The sequence below is a fragment of the Chiloscyllium plagiosum genome, unplaced genomic scaffold (assembly GCF_037043375.1).
Source record: "Chiloscyllium plagiosum isolate Xiang-an unplaced genomic scaffold, Cpla_swu_hap1 HiC_scaffold_20, whole genome shotgun sequence".
Classification (NCBI taxonomy): domain Eukaryota; kingdom Metazoa; phylum Chordata; class Chondrichthyes; order Orectolobiformes; family Hemiscylliidae; genus Chiloscyllium; species Chiloscyllium plagiosum.
The window spans coordinates 12,910,814-12,923,651 of record NW_028270158.1 but is presented as its reverse complement, the minus strand read 5'-3'; the positions used below and the strand labels follow the sequence as shown (position 1 = coordinate 12,923,651).

At 37.7% G+C, this 12,838-nt stretch overlaps 1 protein-coding gene across 6 annotated transcripts in view; it reads right to left on the bottom strand.

The window, feature by feature from the left end:
* Positions 1-286: 286 nt before the first annotated feature.
* grin2aa (glutamate receptor, ionotropic, N-methyl D-aspartate 2A, a) overlaps positions 287-12,838 on the bottom strand; it is a 303,951-nt gene continuing 291,399 nt past the window's right edge. For 3 of the 6 annotated variants that reach the window (XM_087997681.1, XM_087997676.1, XM_087997677.1), the window contains exon 13: positions 287-6,364. In XM_087997681.1, coding sequence (XP_087853807.1) covers positions 4,562-6,364 — 1,803 coding nt within the window. In that variant the 3' untranslated portion in view covers positions 287-4,561. The remainder of the gene's footprint in view (positions 6,365-12,838) is intronic. The other 3 variants (XM_087997678.1, XM_087997679.1, XM_087997680.1) reach the window with 3 other exon arrangements.

Genomic DNA, 12,838 nt, shown 5'->3' with positions numbered 1-12,838 from the left:
AACTGGGTAAGCATCACACATACTTTATGGATTGAAGACAACATGCACACATCCAAAGAACATTTCAAACCCCAAAATTTGGTTATTAGCTTTTAATTCACACTGTCTTGCAAAATATATATCTTAAGTTATCTATGTTTTTCCTTTCCAGTTTCATGTTCTGTTCCTTGTTTCTGTAGTTCTCTAACTAATGCAGCCTGCCATGTCTAAACGTACATTACTATCATTCTCTTCAAACTTACTTCATTTCAAAAATTAAGTTATGACTGATAGTTCTGTTGTCTGGAGAACACAAAACAGCTCAGATTTGTTTTATAAACCAGAAAACAAAATGCATGTCGAACTAGTAATGTTAGGCTTAGGGTTGTGCAGCTTCCCAATTTTTGTTTTTGTGTCATCCAGGGATTAAAAACGACGCCAGCCACAATTTGTATCTGTTGTACCTGAATTAAACATGATGCAGCAATGAGTTTTCCACAATATCATGTTACTCCTCTAACCTTAGAAATAACTTTAAGTAAAAGGGACTAATTATATAAAGGAAATAATAAATGCAATTCATATTTTTCTAAATTTATGTAGCAGACTATTATTATAGCTTCTCTATAAAATAGAGGTAAAGGTTCAGCATTAATGGGTATGGAAAAGGGGTGAGAAACTACTAATTGCTTTGTGCAGTTGAAATGCACAATGCCTTGTAACAAAACAAAACTGCACTGATTACCAATGCCTTGGTTTATTTTTAACCAGTTCTGTAAATGATTGTTTATATTTTAACTACTTTTCACATACACTACTACAATAAAAACATCTCTTGATTACAGCTCAGATATCACTGGTGTTTTCCATTATATATTTTAAAAAGTGTTCAGAGAATGATAAAATAATCAAGCTTTTCAAAGTTATTTTCTAATTTTAGTACAGCAATTAATTTACACTCCCATTGTGGCAGAAGGCGGAACTGTTCAGTTATCTGAAAGCTGTTCAAAATACTCTTAAGTAATGTAAGCATTTGTTCTGCTCTAGATTAACTATAACAAAAAAAAATTAAAAAGCAGAGTATTTATAAAAACTAGCAGTTACAAAAGGAAAATGAATGATTTCAGTATCATTGATTTTTCTTAGAAACTGAGAAAAGAAAATGCTGACATTAGATAGTTCATATATTGAAACAGTATTCAGTAAGTAAGGAGTAAAAGCTATTTAAATAGGTTACTACTTGAACAGTTTTATGAGAATGTTAAGTAGGGATCATAAAGTTAGGCTCTACCTTAGATTACAGGTTAAAAGTGATGTAATGCCTGCAAAATTGGAAGTGGCGTACTCATGCACAACACGTTATTAAATGGCACTCTATATATGCAGTAGTTGCTGGTAGGCTGTATATTAAATAGATTGACACGCTACAGGTTTCAGTACGGGTTCAATTTGCTCAAAAGATCCCCTGTCAGGAGTGGAGAAGCTTGTTGAGATTCAGTGGAGCTCACTATTTTGATTTTCGATAGAAATTACGTTATTGCTTGAAATTGAATTATTTTCTAAGTGGGAAATAACATTGCATTGCAAACATATGGAAGCAATGCTGGAAATGTATTTTGTCAGCTAATTTTGCTGAGGCTTTACTGATCTGGAGTATTGAAGAAGCCTTGAGAATTAATTGAAATTAAGCAGGAAATTTAGCAGGGCTTCAGAATTCCTACCAAAGGATTGCTTAACAACCTTACAGCGTAGACGTTCATGTGGTACTTTTATTATTTTTCTTTCTCTGTCTTGCTCTTGAGAGTCTGTGAGGGTTTCAGTAGATGCTTGGAATGAAAGCTCTCGGAAAGGAGCATTGATTCTTTGAACTGCTGTAAATATTGCAGCTGTGGGCATGTCATAGATCAGCTGCAATGATCAGCTCACTTATATCACATGATGCGGAGGTGCCAGTGTTGGACTACCTGATAAAAGAACAATGTTCTAAAAGCTGGTATTTCCAAATAAACTTGTTGGACTATAACCTGTTGTTGTGTGATTTTTAACTTTATATCACATGTACCACGTAGCCTGGCCCTAACCACAAGCAGAAAGACACTCTGCATTCACTGAGTTTTGAAGTCCTCAAAACTAACCATTTAGTGGGATGCCATAACTTCTCCACTAAATGGCAGTGAGTAAGATTAATTGACTTTGGCACATTCCCACAGGCATTTCTGGTGGCTAAGAAGACATAGACCATTATTGCTTTATTTCTATGGGAGGTTTTCTGCTTTAATATCAACAATTATGAGCATATTTGTTAGGTTTAAGTTTGCTTTTAATTTGGGATTTCCATCCTCAAAAAATTTGACTGATCTTTTCTGCATTTGCTGGCAGATTAAAAATGGCTCCCCGATGACCAATGGTAATGGGTAAGGCTGATCATTTAGAATCCATGCAATTATCACATGCCTAAGGAACACAAAGCACAATGGGCGGCACGGTGGCACAGTGGTTAGCACTGCTGCCTCACAGCGCCTGAGACCCGGGTTCAATTCCCGCCTCAGGCGACTGACTGTGTGGAGTTTGCACGTTCTCCCCGTGTCTGCGTGGGTTTCCTCCGGGTGCTCCGGTTTCCTCCCACAGTCACAAAGATGTGCAGGGCCAGGTGAATTGGCCATACTAAATTGCCCGTAGTGTTAGGTAAGGGGTCAATGTAGGGGTATGGGTGGGTTGCGCTTCAGCGGGTCGGTGTGGACTTGTTGGGCCGAAGGGCCTGTTTCCACACTGTAATCTAATCTAATCTAATCACAATATTACTGTTGGGCATTTTAAAGGAGTGGACTTTTGGGCTAAAGTTAGATGCAACCCACAAAGTAAAACCTGTGGTCTGCACAATTAAATGAGGACTAACTGTGCAACAATATGCTGAGATGTTAGCTCATCATATATATTACTGATTACCTTTTCTTCATAATTTACATGGAGTACCTAAGCAATCTTTAAATTCACAGAATCAATCTGACAATTGTTTTTGTGATTTTATCAACATGATATTGTGAAAATAATTATCATAAAAATACAGGTACTTTTAAGCCTTAAATGGATATATTCAAGAGACAAACAATAATTTATAATTTAAGCATTTCACTGGTACATGAAGTCATAAGTTCCAGCCCTTTCAATGTACAAAATTCCCACAGAATGCTAGTAGTAATGGAGGCTCTTATTCAAAGCTGTGGGCATATTTCAATTTATCAAGCAGCAAAATTCAGCACTGGTAGAAATCTAGAGTTAACTGAAGATACTTACTTATACTAGCTTTAATAATTATATTTTTTCTACAATGGTGACATTCTAATGTTTCTTGTCAGATTACAGGCATACCCTATATCCCTGTTTCCATAGTCAAAATAATAATTTCAAGCTTACATGATAAATATATAATACAATGGGAATATACTGCAAAGAGATGGAATAGCAGACTCTTTCACAATTCATGTGTTGATGTCTATCAAATCTGGGGAGGGTTAAGCAATTCATTTGAAGTGAACCCCCAAGCTAACAGCTGAGATATTACATTTTATAACTACTGGGAGTTATAAGATCTATAATGTTCAGAAGCTCAAAATCCCTGAACTTCCATGCCGTGCATTTTGGTAGCAAAGTGTTTTTGTTTCTCCCCAGTGAGTAATCCATTAGTGTCCCCATTGGACTGCTGGTCTACATTGTCATCAGGTAAACAAACTTAACTAAGCAATAAAGGCTGGAACAAATATTAGATGTCTCAATAGAGAATGTGGGTCAAAATATTTTGACACTTTCTACTAAAGGAATAATATGCTGATATTTATGGGATGATATTAAAATTATGATTAAGTCAATACTGTAATCCTCACTGTACTCTAATCTATTGATGTTCTCACAGATCATTGCCCCAAAGATGAGTTTGAATAATGGAGCAATTGGCTCTACAATATGATTCATGCAGAGAACATTTTGGTTATTTTCTAACGGAAAAAGATCTGGCTTCTCAGGGCCCCATTCCGTTTCAGAAATTTATAAAGTTTGCCATTAGCTGCTTAGCTCAGGGTTTCACTTTAGAAAACAGTTGATTTAAAAAATATCAGCAGATACAGAATTGGAGTACACATAATAGCATAGTTGCCAACTCCCTACATTTATACAGCAATATTGAGTTTGTCATCTATTTCTTGTGTACTTTACATAACCGGAATTCTCCTAAGATTCTGTGACCTGTCTAGTGTGGTCTATTATAGATTAATGCGCTGTAAAAGGGCGACATAAATTCCACTAGGTCATTTTATGTAGTCTTCATCTGCAGCAAAGCTAACCAGTTGGTATGATCATCAACATGTATCTCTTTTCTGTTGCTCCTTTGCCATCAGATAGTAGGAAAGGCCAGTCAGCCCTATCTATCAGAAAATAGGAGAAAGAAGACAATGTTAGCAACGACTATCTGGCAAAGCTGCCCCTTAATGTCTCCTAAGTTCCTATGTCAGAATGTTGGCAACTATGTGCATCACTAACTACAGCAAATGAATGGCATTAATGTAGAATTAGACAAACAAATGATGAGTCAAACATCTGATTCAATACTAGGCATTTTTCTGTACACACGTCTATTGCTGGAAGAATTCAAAACCCTGGGAGCACAGTAAATACTATTCCTGCTTGATACATAAGGCATAATATGTTCTGAAATGTACACTTCATTAGGAACTTGTCCATCTCTGGAGCAGTATGATGCTGTCGACCTAATAGATGATCTAAAGTGATTAGCGTTGCGTGCCTTTGATGCAGCCGATTGTTTATATATGTCAGAAGAACTTCGCCCGTGGACCAAATGCTGATCTTCACGAAAGGAATGCCAGAATGGATTCTCAGAGACGTGGTCTGGATACAATGACTTACTCCGCTTGCTCTCTTCAAGATTATGGTCAAAAACAGAAACCTTGGTGCTAAAGAGTTTCTCTGGCTTAATATTGAATACATGTGCATAAGGGTCATCCTGAAATCTGTCCTTTTCTTTCAAGCTTACACTTCGGGCAGGCCTTCCAAGATCCACTTCTTTAGGGTTCTCGAGGATATTGTCAAATGAATGCTGTCTGCTAATCCTCAGCCTGTTCACTTTTTGCATGTTGGAGGCTTCAGAACCTGCCCAGTGGTGGACAAAGGATTCTTCAGGACACATGGGGCTTACTGGCTCTTGCAACATGTGATCTTCACTAATATCATACAAGTTTGCTGTGTGTACACAAGCATCACATCTGTTATACGGAGACCTGACTGAGTAGTGAGGTGTATAGTTAGGCAGCTTGGACAGGCAGCTTCTGCAGTGGGCAACGGGCTGTTTGTACCTATCATTGTAATCTACAGGGGAAAGATTTTTCTCCTTCAAGCTGTAGTGCTTATTATACAGGCTGTATTTATTTTCAGCATTGGTAAGGTTGTCCTCATTATGCTGAGGAGTCCTGTTTAGGTGCAGAACTGCTTCCTGTTTCCTGTAATTCTCATTCTGATCATGATACACCGGAGGATAGTCCAGATCCTCTGGAATTGCTACATTTTCTCGGTAATGATGCTGATCTGAATGATAACTGGACTCCCGGTCAGAATCAATGGTGTAGACTTTGTCACGATGGTGTAGCTGGCTCTCCTTTGCTCTAAGATAAGAGAGTTCTATTTCACTGCAGTCGCGAGGATACTTGGCCATCATGGATTTCTTCTTGAAGGTTTCTTTATGTTTGTGATGCTTCTGATTGTTGTCAGGATCCTTGTAGGATGTAGTGCGGCTTGAACAATCAGACATGTCTGAATGGGCAACTTCCTCTGGAAGGTACCTCTGGTTTTTAACAGGTTGCTTGGGCTCTACATTGACACTTTCTACTACTGACCCCTGATTTTGCCGCAATGTTTCCACAGATTTTTTCCACAGCTGCCTCGGCCTGGAGTTAAGTTTAGGAGTATCAGAGCTAACTGCAACCTCCACGGTGTTGGGATTTGCTTCATTTAGAGTCAGTGGATGCTGCCCTTGGAGTATATAATTGTTACGGTTATCTTTCTGCCTGTTGACGTTAAATGTCATCATTTCGCCGGTGTTATCAGTGAAGCCCATCTCCTTGGGTTGATAGGGCCTGTTGTCAGAATAGAGGAAATTTCCCTTTTGATCAACCACATCAAGCAGTAAAGACCCTCTTTGAATGAAATTGGAAGTTCTTTTAGGGGAGTTTGCTCTTGAAGCGTTCAGATTTGACATATTGGCCATTGTTTTTGACGTGTTAAAAAGCCTCAGAATATTTGTTTGAGGACTGTTCAAATCCAGGTTGGGTGATTTCTTCTTTTCCTCATAGGGAACACCGTGTATACAGCTCCAGATTCCCTACAAAAGAACAACAGAAAGGGCGAACAAATGAGCACAAGCTGCTTTGACACCTCATTGTGGAATTGTTGTGCAGTACATCAAACTACATTTTTACAAAGCTTTTGCAACCAATGAAGTTAAAACCATTCATCTAATGAGCAATAATTGATGCACGTATGTCAACTGCCTGACTATATCTTTCAGTTATAAACTGTGTAAATACATACATTTGCATTTTTCAAATAGGATTAAAATACAATGCTTCCCTGTGGGCAAACAAATATTGAACGATATTATTGAGTGGTAAAGTAATGTGTTTTAAAGTAACAATCAAAATGCTCTTTTTTTCCTTTGAGATGTGACTTGGAGGGAGAATGGATTAGTTACTGTCAGGCTGAATGTTTCTCCACTAGAGGGAGTTAAGCAATTACTTTAATCTGGTCTTTTAGCCCCATCCCCATTGTTAATGCTTCGTCCAAGCCTCAACTAAACAATTTCAATTCAAGTCTCTGGGGACTTGACTATGACTGGCTTTTGATACTTGTCTAACACAACCAAGAGACTGTTTTCTCGTTCTGTGTTGGATTGCTGCTGGAGCTGAAACAAATAAATCCCAGAGGCACAGTCACACTCGGGGAAGATAAGTGACATTGCAGGTTCTAATTTTGAAACGTAGAAAATAGGAACAGGAGTGGACCACTTTGCCCTTCGAGTGCGATCCACCATTCAATATGATCAGTGCTGATCTTCAAACACAATGCAATATCCCCACTTTCTGTCCATACTTATACATTATAGTCAATGACCTGACCTGACCTCCACAGCCTTCTATGATAATGAATTCCACAGGGTGACCACCCTCTAAATAAAGAAACGTTTCCTCATCTCAATCTTAAACGATCTACCCTGTATCATGAGAGTTTGCCCCTTGTTCTTATCTCCTCAACCAAAGGAAATGTCCTCCCTGCACATAGTCAGGTTAGAATTTGATGTATTTCAATCAGATACTCTCTCAAAACCACAAAGAATATAGGTCCAATCAAACCAATCTTTCCTCATACAACAGTCCTGACAACCTGATATTAGCCTAGTTAGCCTTCACTACATTCCCTTTATAGCATTTATATCCTCTGTTAAGTTCGGAGACCAAAGCTGCACAAGGTACATTGAGTACAGTCTCACCAAGCCCCTGTATAACAGTAGTAAGACATCCCTACTTCTGAACTCAAATCTTCTTGCAATATAACATTTATATGACATTGGCAGGGTTGAGACATGCAATCACATCAAATAGATGAAAAAGTCCAGGGCTTCATTGCTTAAGCTGGAGTTAAAAGATAAATATGGAATTTAAATCCAATGACCAGAAAAAGAGAAAAATCTTTATTTTATTTTTCCATCCTACCATTTATAATTATGAATAACTCTAACTTCTCTGGCTTGAGGGGTTCCTGCATTGCTGCATCAGAAAAAAAATTAACTTGGTTGAGGCTGCCTCGGTGAAATGGAACATGCTACCTTAAACGAAAATGTTGCGTTTGAAGACATTTTGACTTTAGAACATGGTGCTAAATGTTATATAGTAGAATTCAATATTAACATCTACCTATCATTTAACTCTGTTGTCACTATTTACAATATCATATAACCAGTAGAACAAAATATTATCTCTGAAATATTTGAAAAATATATAGGCCTTACAAAACACTGGGATAGGAATCTTTACAATAAGAACAGATAATAATAGTTATCTTGGCATTGTTAAAAGGCAGTCACTTCATCAATAGATTTAGATGACAATGTAAGTATCAAGGTGAAAACTTCAGCTGTCTATGAATATCACCTAATCCCAGATCTGACAGTACAGGCTCAACATTATCCTGCAGCATTGTTTAATTTTGAGCTGCTTCTTTTGCTGTCAATTGGAGTTGTCTTGGTAGATGCAAAACTGATATGGTTCAGGCTGCTGATGCACAAAAGGCATTCATATCACAAGATTAACAGATGTGTAATCACTGCAAATTTACAAGTGATAATCAACAGTTGAGTGAGAAATAATTAACTCAACATGAATTATAGAAAATACAGATGTAGTGCAATCCTAGAGTGGTTAGTGTGATTGGTGAGCTTGAAATCTACTCCGATTCTCCATTATCATACATATTTTTGCTTTTCCTGTCTGTTGTGAAATATACATACATTATTGCTTGAATCCAACAGGAAAGTTCCAGTACTGAATAATAAAAAAAGTCATTAAGAACATTAAATGTTTCAACTAACTTTATAATTGCAGCATAAATGATGTCCCTGTGGAATTAGGAAATAGCATAATGCAAAATAAAGATCAAATTATGCATTAGCTTTTGCGTTGGTCATATCAGAATTAGCAACTCAGGGAGATATTATTGTTATTGAGAGGATTCAGAGGCAAATAATGAAGTTTATTTGAGTACCAGGAAATTAAGTTATGAACAATTTAAAAAGTTGATTTGCTTTCGATTGAAAAGTAGAAGATTTTAGGTGGACCTAACTAAAGTTTTAAGGGTTATGAAAGAACAAAACTGATCCAAACAACTTGTTAACTATGGCAGTGCGATACCTGAGGATACACAAATGAGGGAACCATGAACAAGAAGGAACGTTAGACAAACCGTTTTCGCCCAAGGTTCCAGATGCACTGTGGTCTCCTTGAATTTTGGAAAGACAACTAAGTGGACAGCAAAATATAAATTCAACATGCCCTTCTGGTGAATAAAATGTTTGAGTGATGGGTATATTGGTTGTTCAATGGAAATGGGGCAGATGTATAGAGTCCAGTGCCTCTTCCCTGTTCTTAAGAATTTTAGGTTTTTTGTCTTTTATAAAGTATTACATTTCTGTGAAGCACTTTGGGATGTTCAAATATATTAAAAGTACGATATAAATGTAAGTAGTTTTAAAATCACAGTGGTCTGGTTATGTGGATCAGGTCTGCTAGGTTAAAGACAATAAATTAATGTTTCATTAAATATTTCTTAATGTTTAATTGGCTTGCACCCATCTGGCTGTGAGACATTTTGAAAGGCACTTTGTAAATTCATGTCTTTCATCCTTTCTCTACAATATAGAATAGCTCAACTGAACTTCAGGAAAAAAATCTGAGATCAACTATTAATCTATAATGTGCATCAGTATTTCCATTCATTCTCATCCATCTTTCCTTTGATGGTTGCTAATGAAATGCAACTTTCTTACAGAGAATTCGGCATTTAAAGACACACATAAATATCCAATATAATGACCAAGCTCATTTTTCTTAATAACCTTGCTGTCTACTCTGTCAGGATAAATGCATACTAGACGAATAATTAGTTGATTAAACCTAAGTGCAATGAGAAGATCAATGGAGGCTGATGGTTCTGTATCACTAATGCAAGACTTTCTACATTATATTTTGCCAAGTGCAATATAGTTAATTGTCTTGCTTCTTCAATGACTCACTAACTCGATCACTGGTGTTGCAGAAGAAAGACATGAGTCTTTGTTTGCACCACTGATGCGAAATTTTGGATGGTCAACCTCTATCATTCATGCAAAAGATGCATGCTGGAAAGAAATCCAACTAAAAATAAACGGTCACTGTCAAGCCAAATTGCACAATCATTTGGGTTTTCTGCTTTTTACTCAATTTATGTTCTCAATTTTCTATTATTACCTAACAGTTCTGTAGCAGCAGCACACTCTACAAATTCATATGGCAGCACTTTTTCATAAACTGCTGCATTCCCATACATTCAACCTATAAAAACTAAGTAGCTTGAGAGTGTTTAACCTTCAATGCCTACAGCCAATAAGAATGTTTTTTAATGATATTAACATTAAAAGCATAAAAATTTACTTTTAGATGTATTGCATTTTATATGAGCTGTTGACCTGAATTGCTCTGTTGAAAATATCCCAAAACAGGAAATGTTCTTTTTAGATATTTTTCAATGTAATCACAGAAGTATTACGGTGTGGAAGGAGCCATTCAGCTTATTGTGCCTGCAAAGACTCTTTTATCTATAACGCTGCTAACCTAGGAACTGTTGATGAGGTCTATGAGCTGTGAAATGACTGGTCATACGTTTGCAGGAACTGACAATAAATTTTGCTTTTGTGAAGCTACGACTATCTGACAGGTAAGAACAAAGGGAATATTAAACAGCATCATGTGAGGGCACTTTCTAGCACAAGGTTTACTATCCTAAACACGTGATGACCTTAGAATTAGAATTCCTACTGTGTGGAAATAGCTCAACAAGTCCACAACAACCCCTCCAAAGAGTAACCCACCCAGACCCATTCCCCTACCCTATATTTACCAACCTAGCCTATACATCCCTAGACACTCTGGGCAATTTAACCTGGCCAATTCACCTATCTGGCACATCTTTGGATTGTGAGAGGAAACCTATGCAGACATGGGGAGCATGTGCAAACTCCATATAGACAGTAACCCGAGGCTGGGATCGAACCCAAGTCCCTGGTGCTGTGAGGCAGTAGTGCTAACTACTGAGCCACAGTGCCACGCTCAGGATCTTAGGATCTCCAGATATAATTTCTCACATCCCAAGTTAAAGTTGGGTAATTTAGGGAATTTGTCTTTCCACATTTGCCCAGCCGAGGCTATAGTCTAATAGATGTTATGATAGAGACCTTTCTCTTCAGGAGGACTGGGAGATCCAGTGATCCAGCTGATCTGGAAGGGCCATCAGCAGCATTTTTGGGAGACATCTACATAGAGCAGCTGGCAACACTTGTGCTGTGTCTGACATTAAATGTGGAAGATTTTAATCTTAAAAGCCTGCTAACATTTCCTGTTATAATTGATATCCAGCTTTTCCCACTGCAGCACAAGATCCCTGCAAGTGCTTCATCCTGACTTGCTTGTCATAAGCTGGAACTGAGAGTAATCCTGCAGGAGGTCGCAAAATTTATCGCTACTGGGGAAGGAGGGGTGTGGTGGCTTCATAGCTAAGTTATTTGATAAGCCTACATTCTTGCTGCTCCTGCCTGTATCTGAAGGAAGGTTGACCACCTGGATCAAAACCTGCCTGAAAACCAGCACAGATGGGAACTCAGTAGTAAGTCTTCTCATGCACTATTTTGGTCAAGGTACTGTCCCATTTTCTGTGTAAATAGGGCAGTAAAACATGAAAAAAAACATTTCTTTGTATACTTCTATAAAGTCCCCTGATAGTCACGTCCTTTCAAATCTGAAGGACTCAGCTTCTTCCACCAAAGTTAATGCATTTGTAACTGTTATTTCAAGATCAAAATACCGCAGAGGATTGAAGTAATCAGCGGGTCTGCAATGGAAAGAGAAACAGATTCAATATGAAAGGTCACAGACCTGATTTTGTTTCCCTCACCACTGACGATGCCAGTCCCACTGTGTATTCCCAGAATTTTCCAGTTTTATTTATTACTTTTTTTTATCATTCTTCCCTCAGCCTTAGCTTCACAAATCCAGTAATTGAGTTCTCTGCCTTCCTTTCATGCTGACAAAAAAAAATCTACATCAAGAAGCATATTTTATTCATTTTGTGGGATGGAGATGGCAAGGACGCTGTCCAACATGTTGTCCATTTCCAATTTCCTCTCATCCCATCTCGGTTTCTGGGGTCAGAAGTCAGACAACACCAGGTTATGGTCCAACAGGTTTATTTGAAATCACAAGCTTCTTGAGCACTGCCCCTTCATCAGGTGAAATTTCAAGGCGAAGACCTTGCCCACCCCATTCCAACACCAGCACCTCCACGTCAGTTCTATTTCTGAACTACCTCAACTGGTACAATGCTGCAAAATCTCTGCAATCTTCCACGTTTGGACTCTTGTGTCACCCTAATTTTAATCGTTCCACTTTCAGCATTATGTATTCAGCTGTCTTGAACCTAAACCTTTCCTTAAACTCTCTTCCACTCTGCCACTCACACCTCCAATAAAACATTATTGAAATTGATCTTTTCACCAAGCAGTTGATCCCTCATCTTTATAATCACCTTATCAGGCTTGGTGTCAGACTTTAATAACTCTCCTCTGAACAAATTAAGCTGGGGAATGTTCAAGGTGCTGTATGAATATAACTGTTTCTTGCAGTTGATAATTAATATGTTCTGAAAGAATGTCTGTGACCTAATGAAGTGAGGCAACAGGCTATGGATATTAATTAAGGATTAAGTGGACATGAATTGGATGTGTAAATATGAGGAGCCAGCAATCAATAGGGTATGAGTTTCATGGAGGACAGTTAACTGAAGTAAACTTTTCATTAAAAGTGTGGACTTGGACTCTGTTTAAAACAACTTCCTTCCAGTGTATAGCAGTTCAGAAAAAAACAAACAAACATGATCTTGTGATTGAAAAGTACTTCATTTATATCAAGAATTGCATAAATTGACTGTCTCACTCAAGGCCATTAAAGCTATTGGAATAGATGGAATTCAACCTTTCTTATTGATTTTCTAAAGA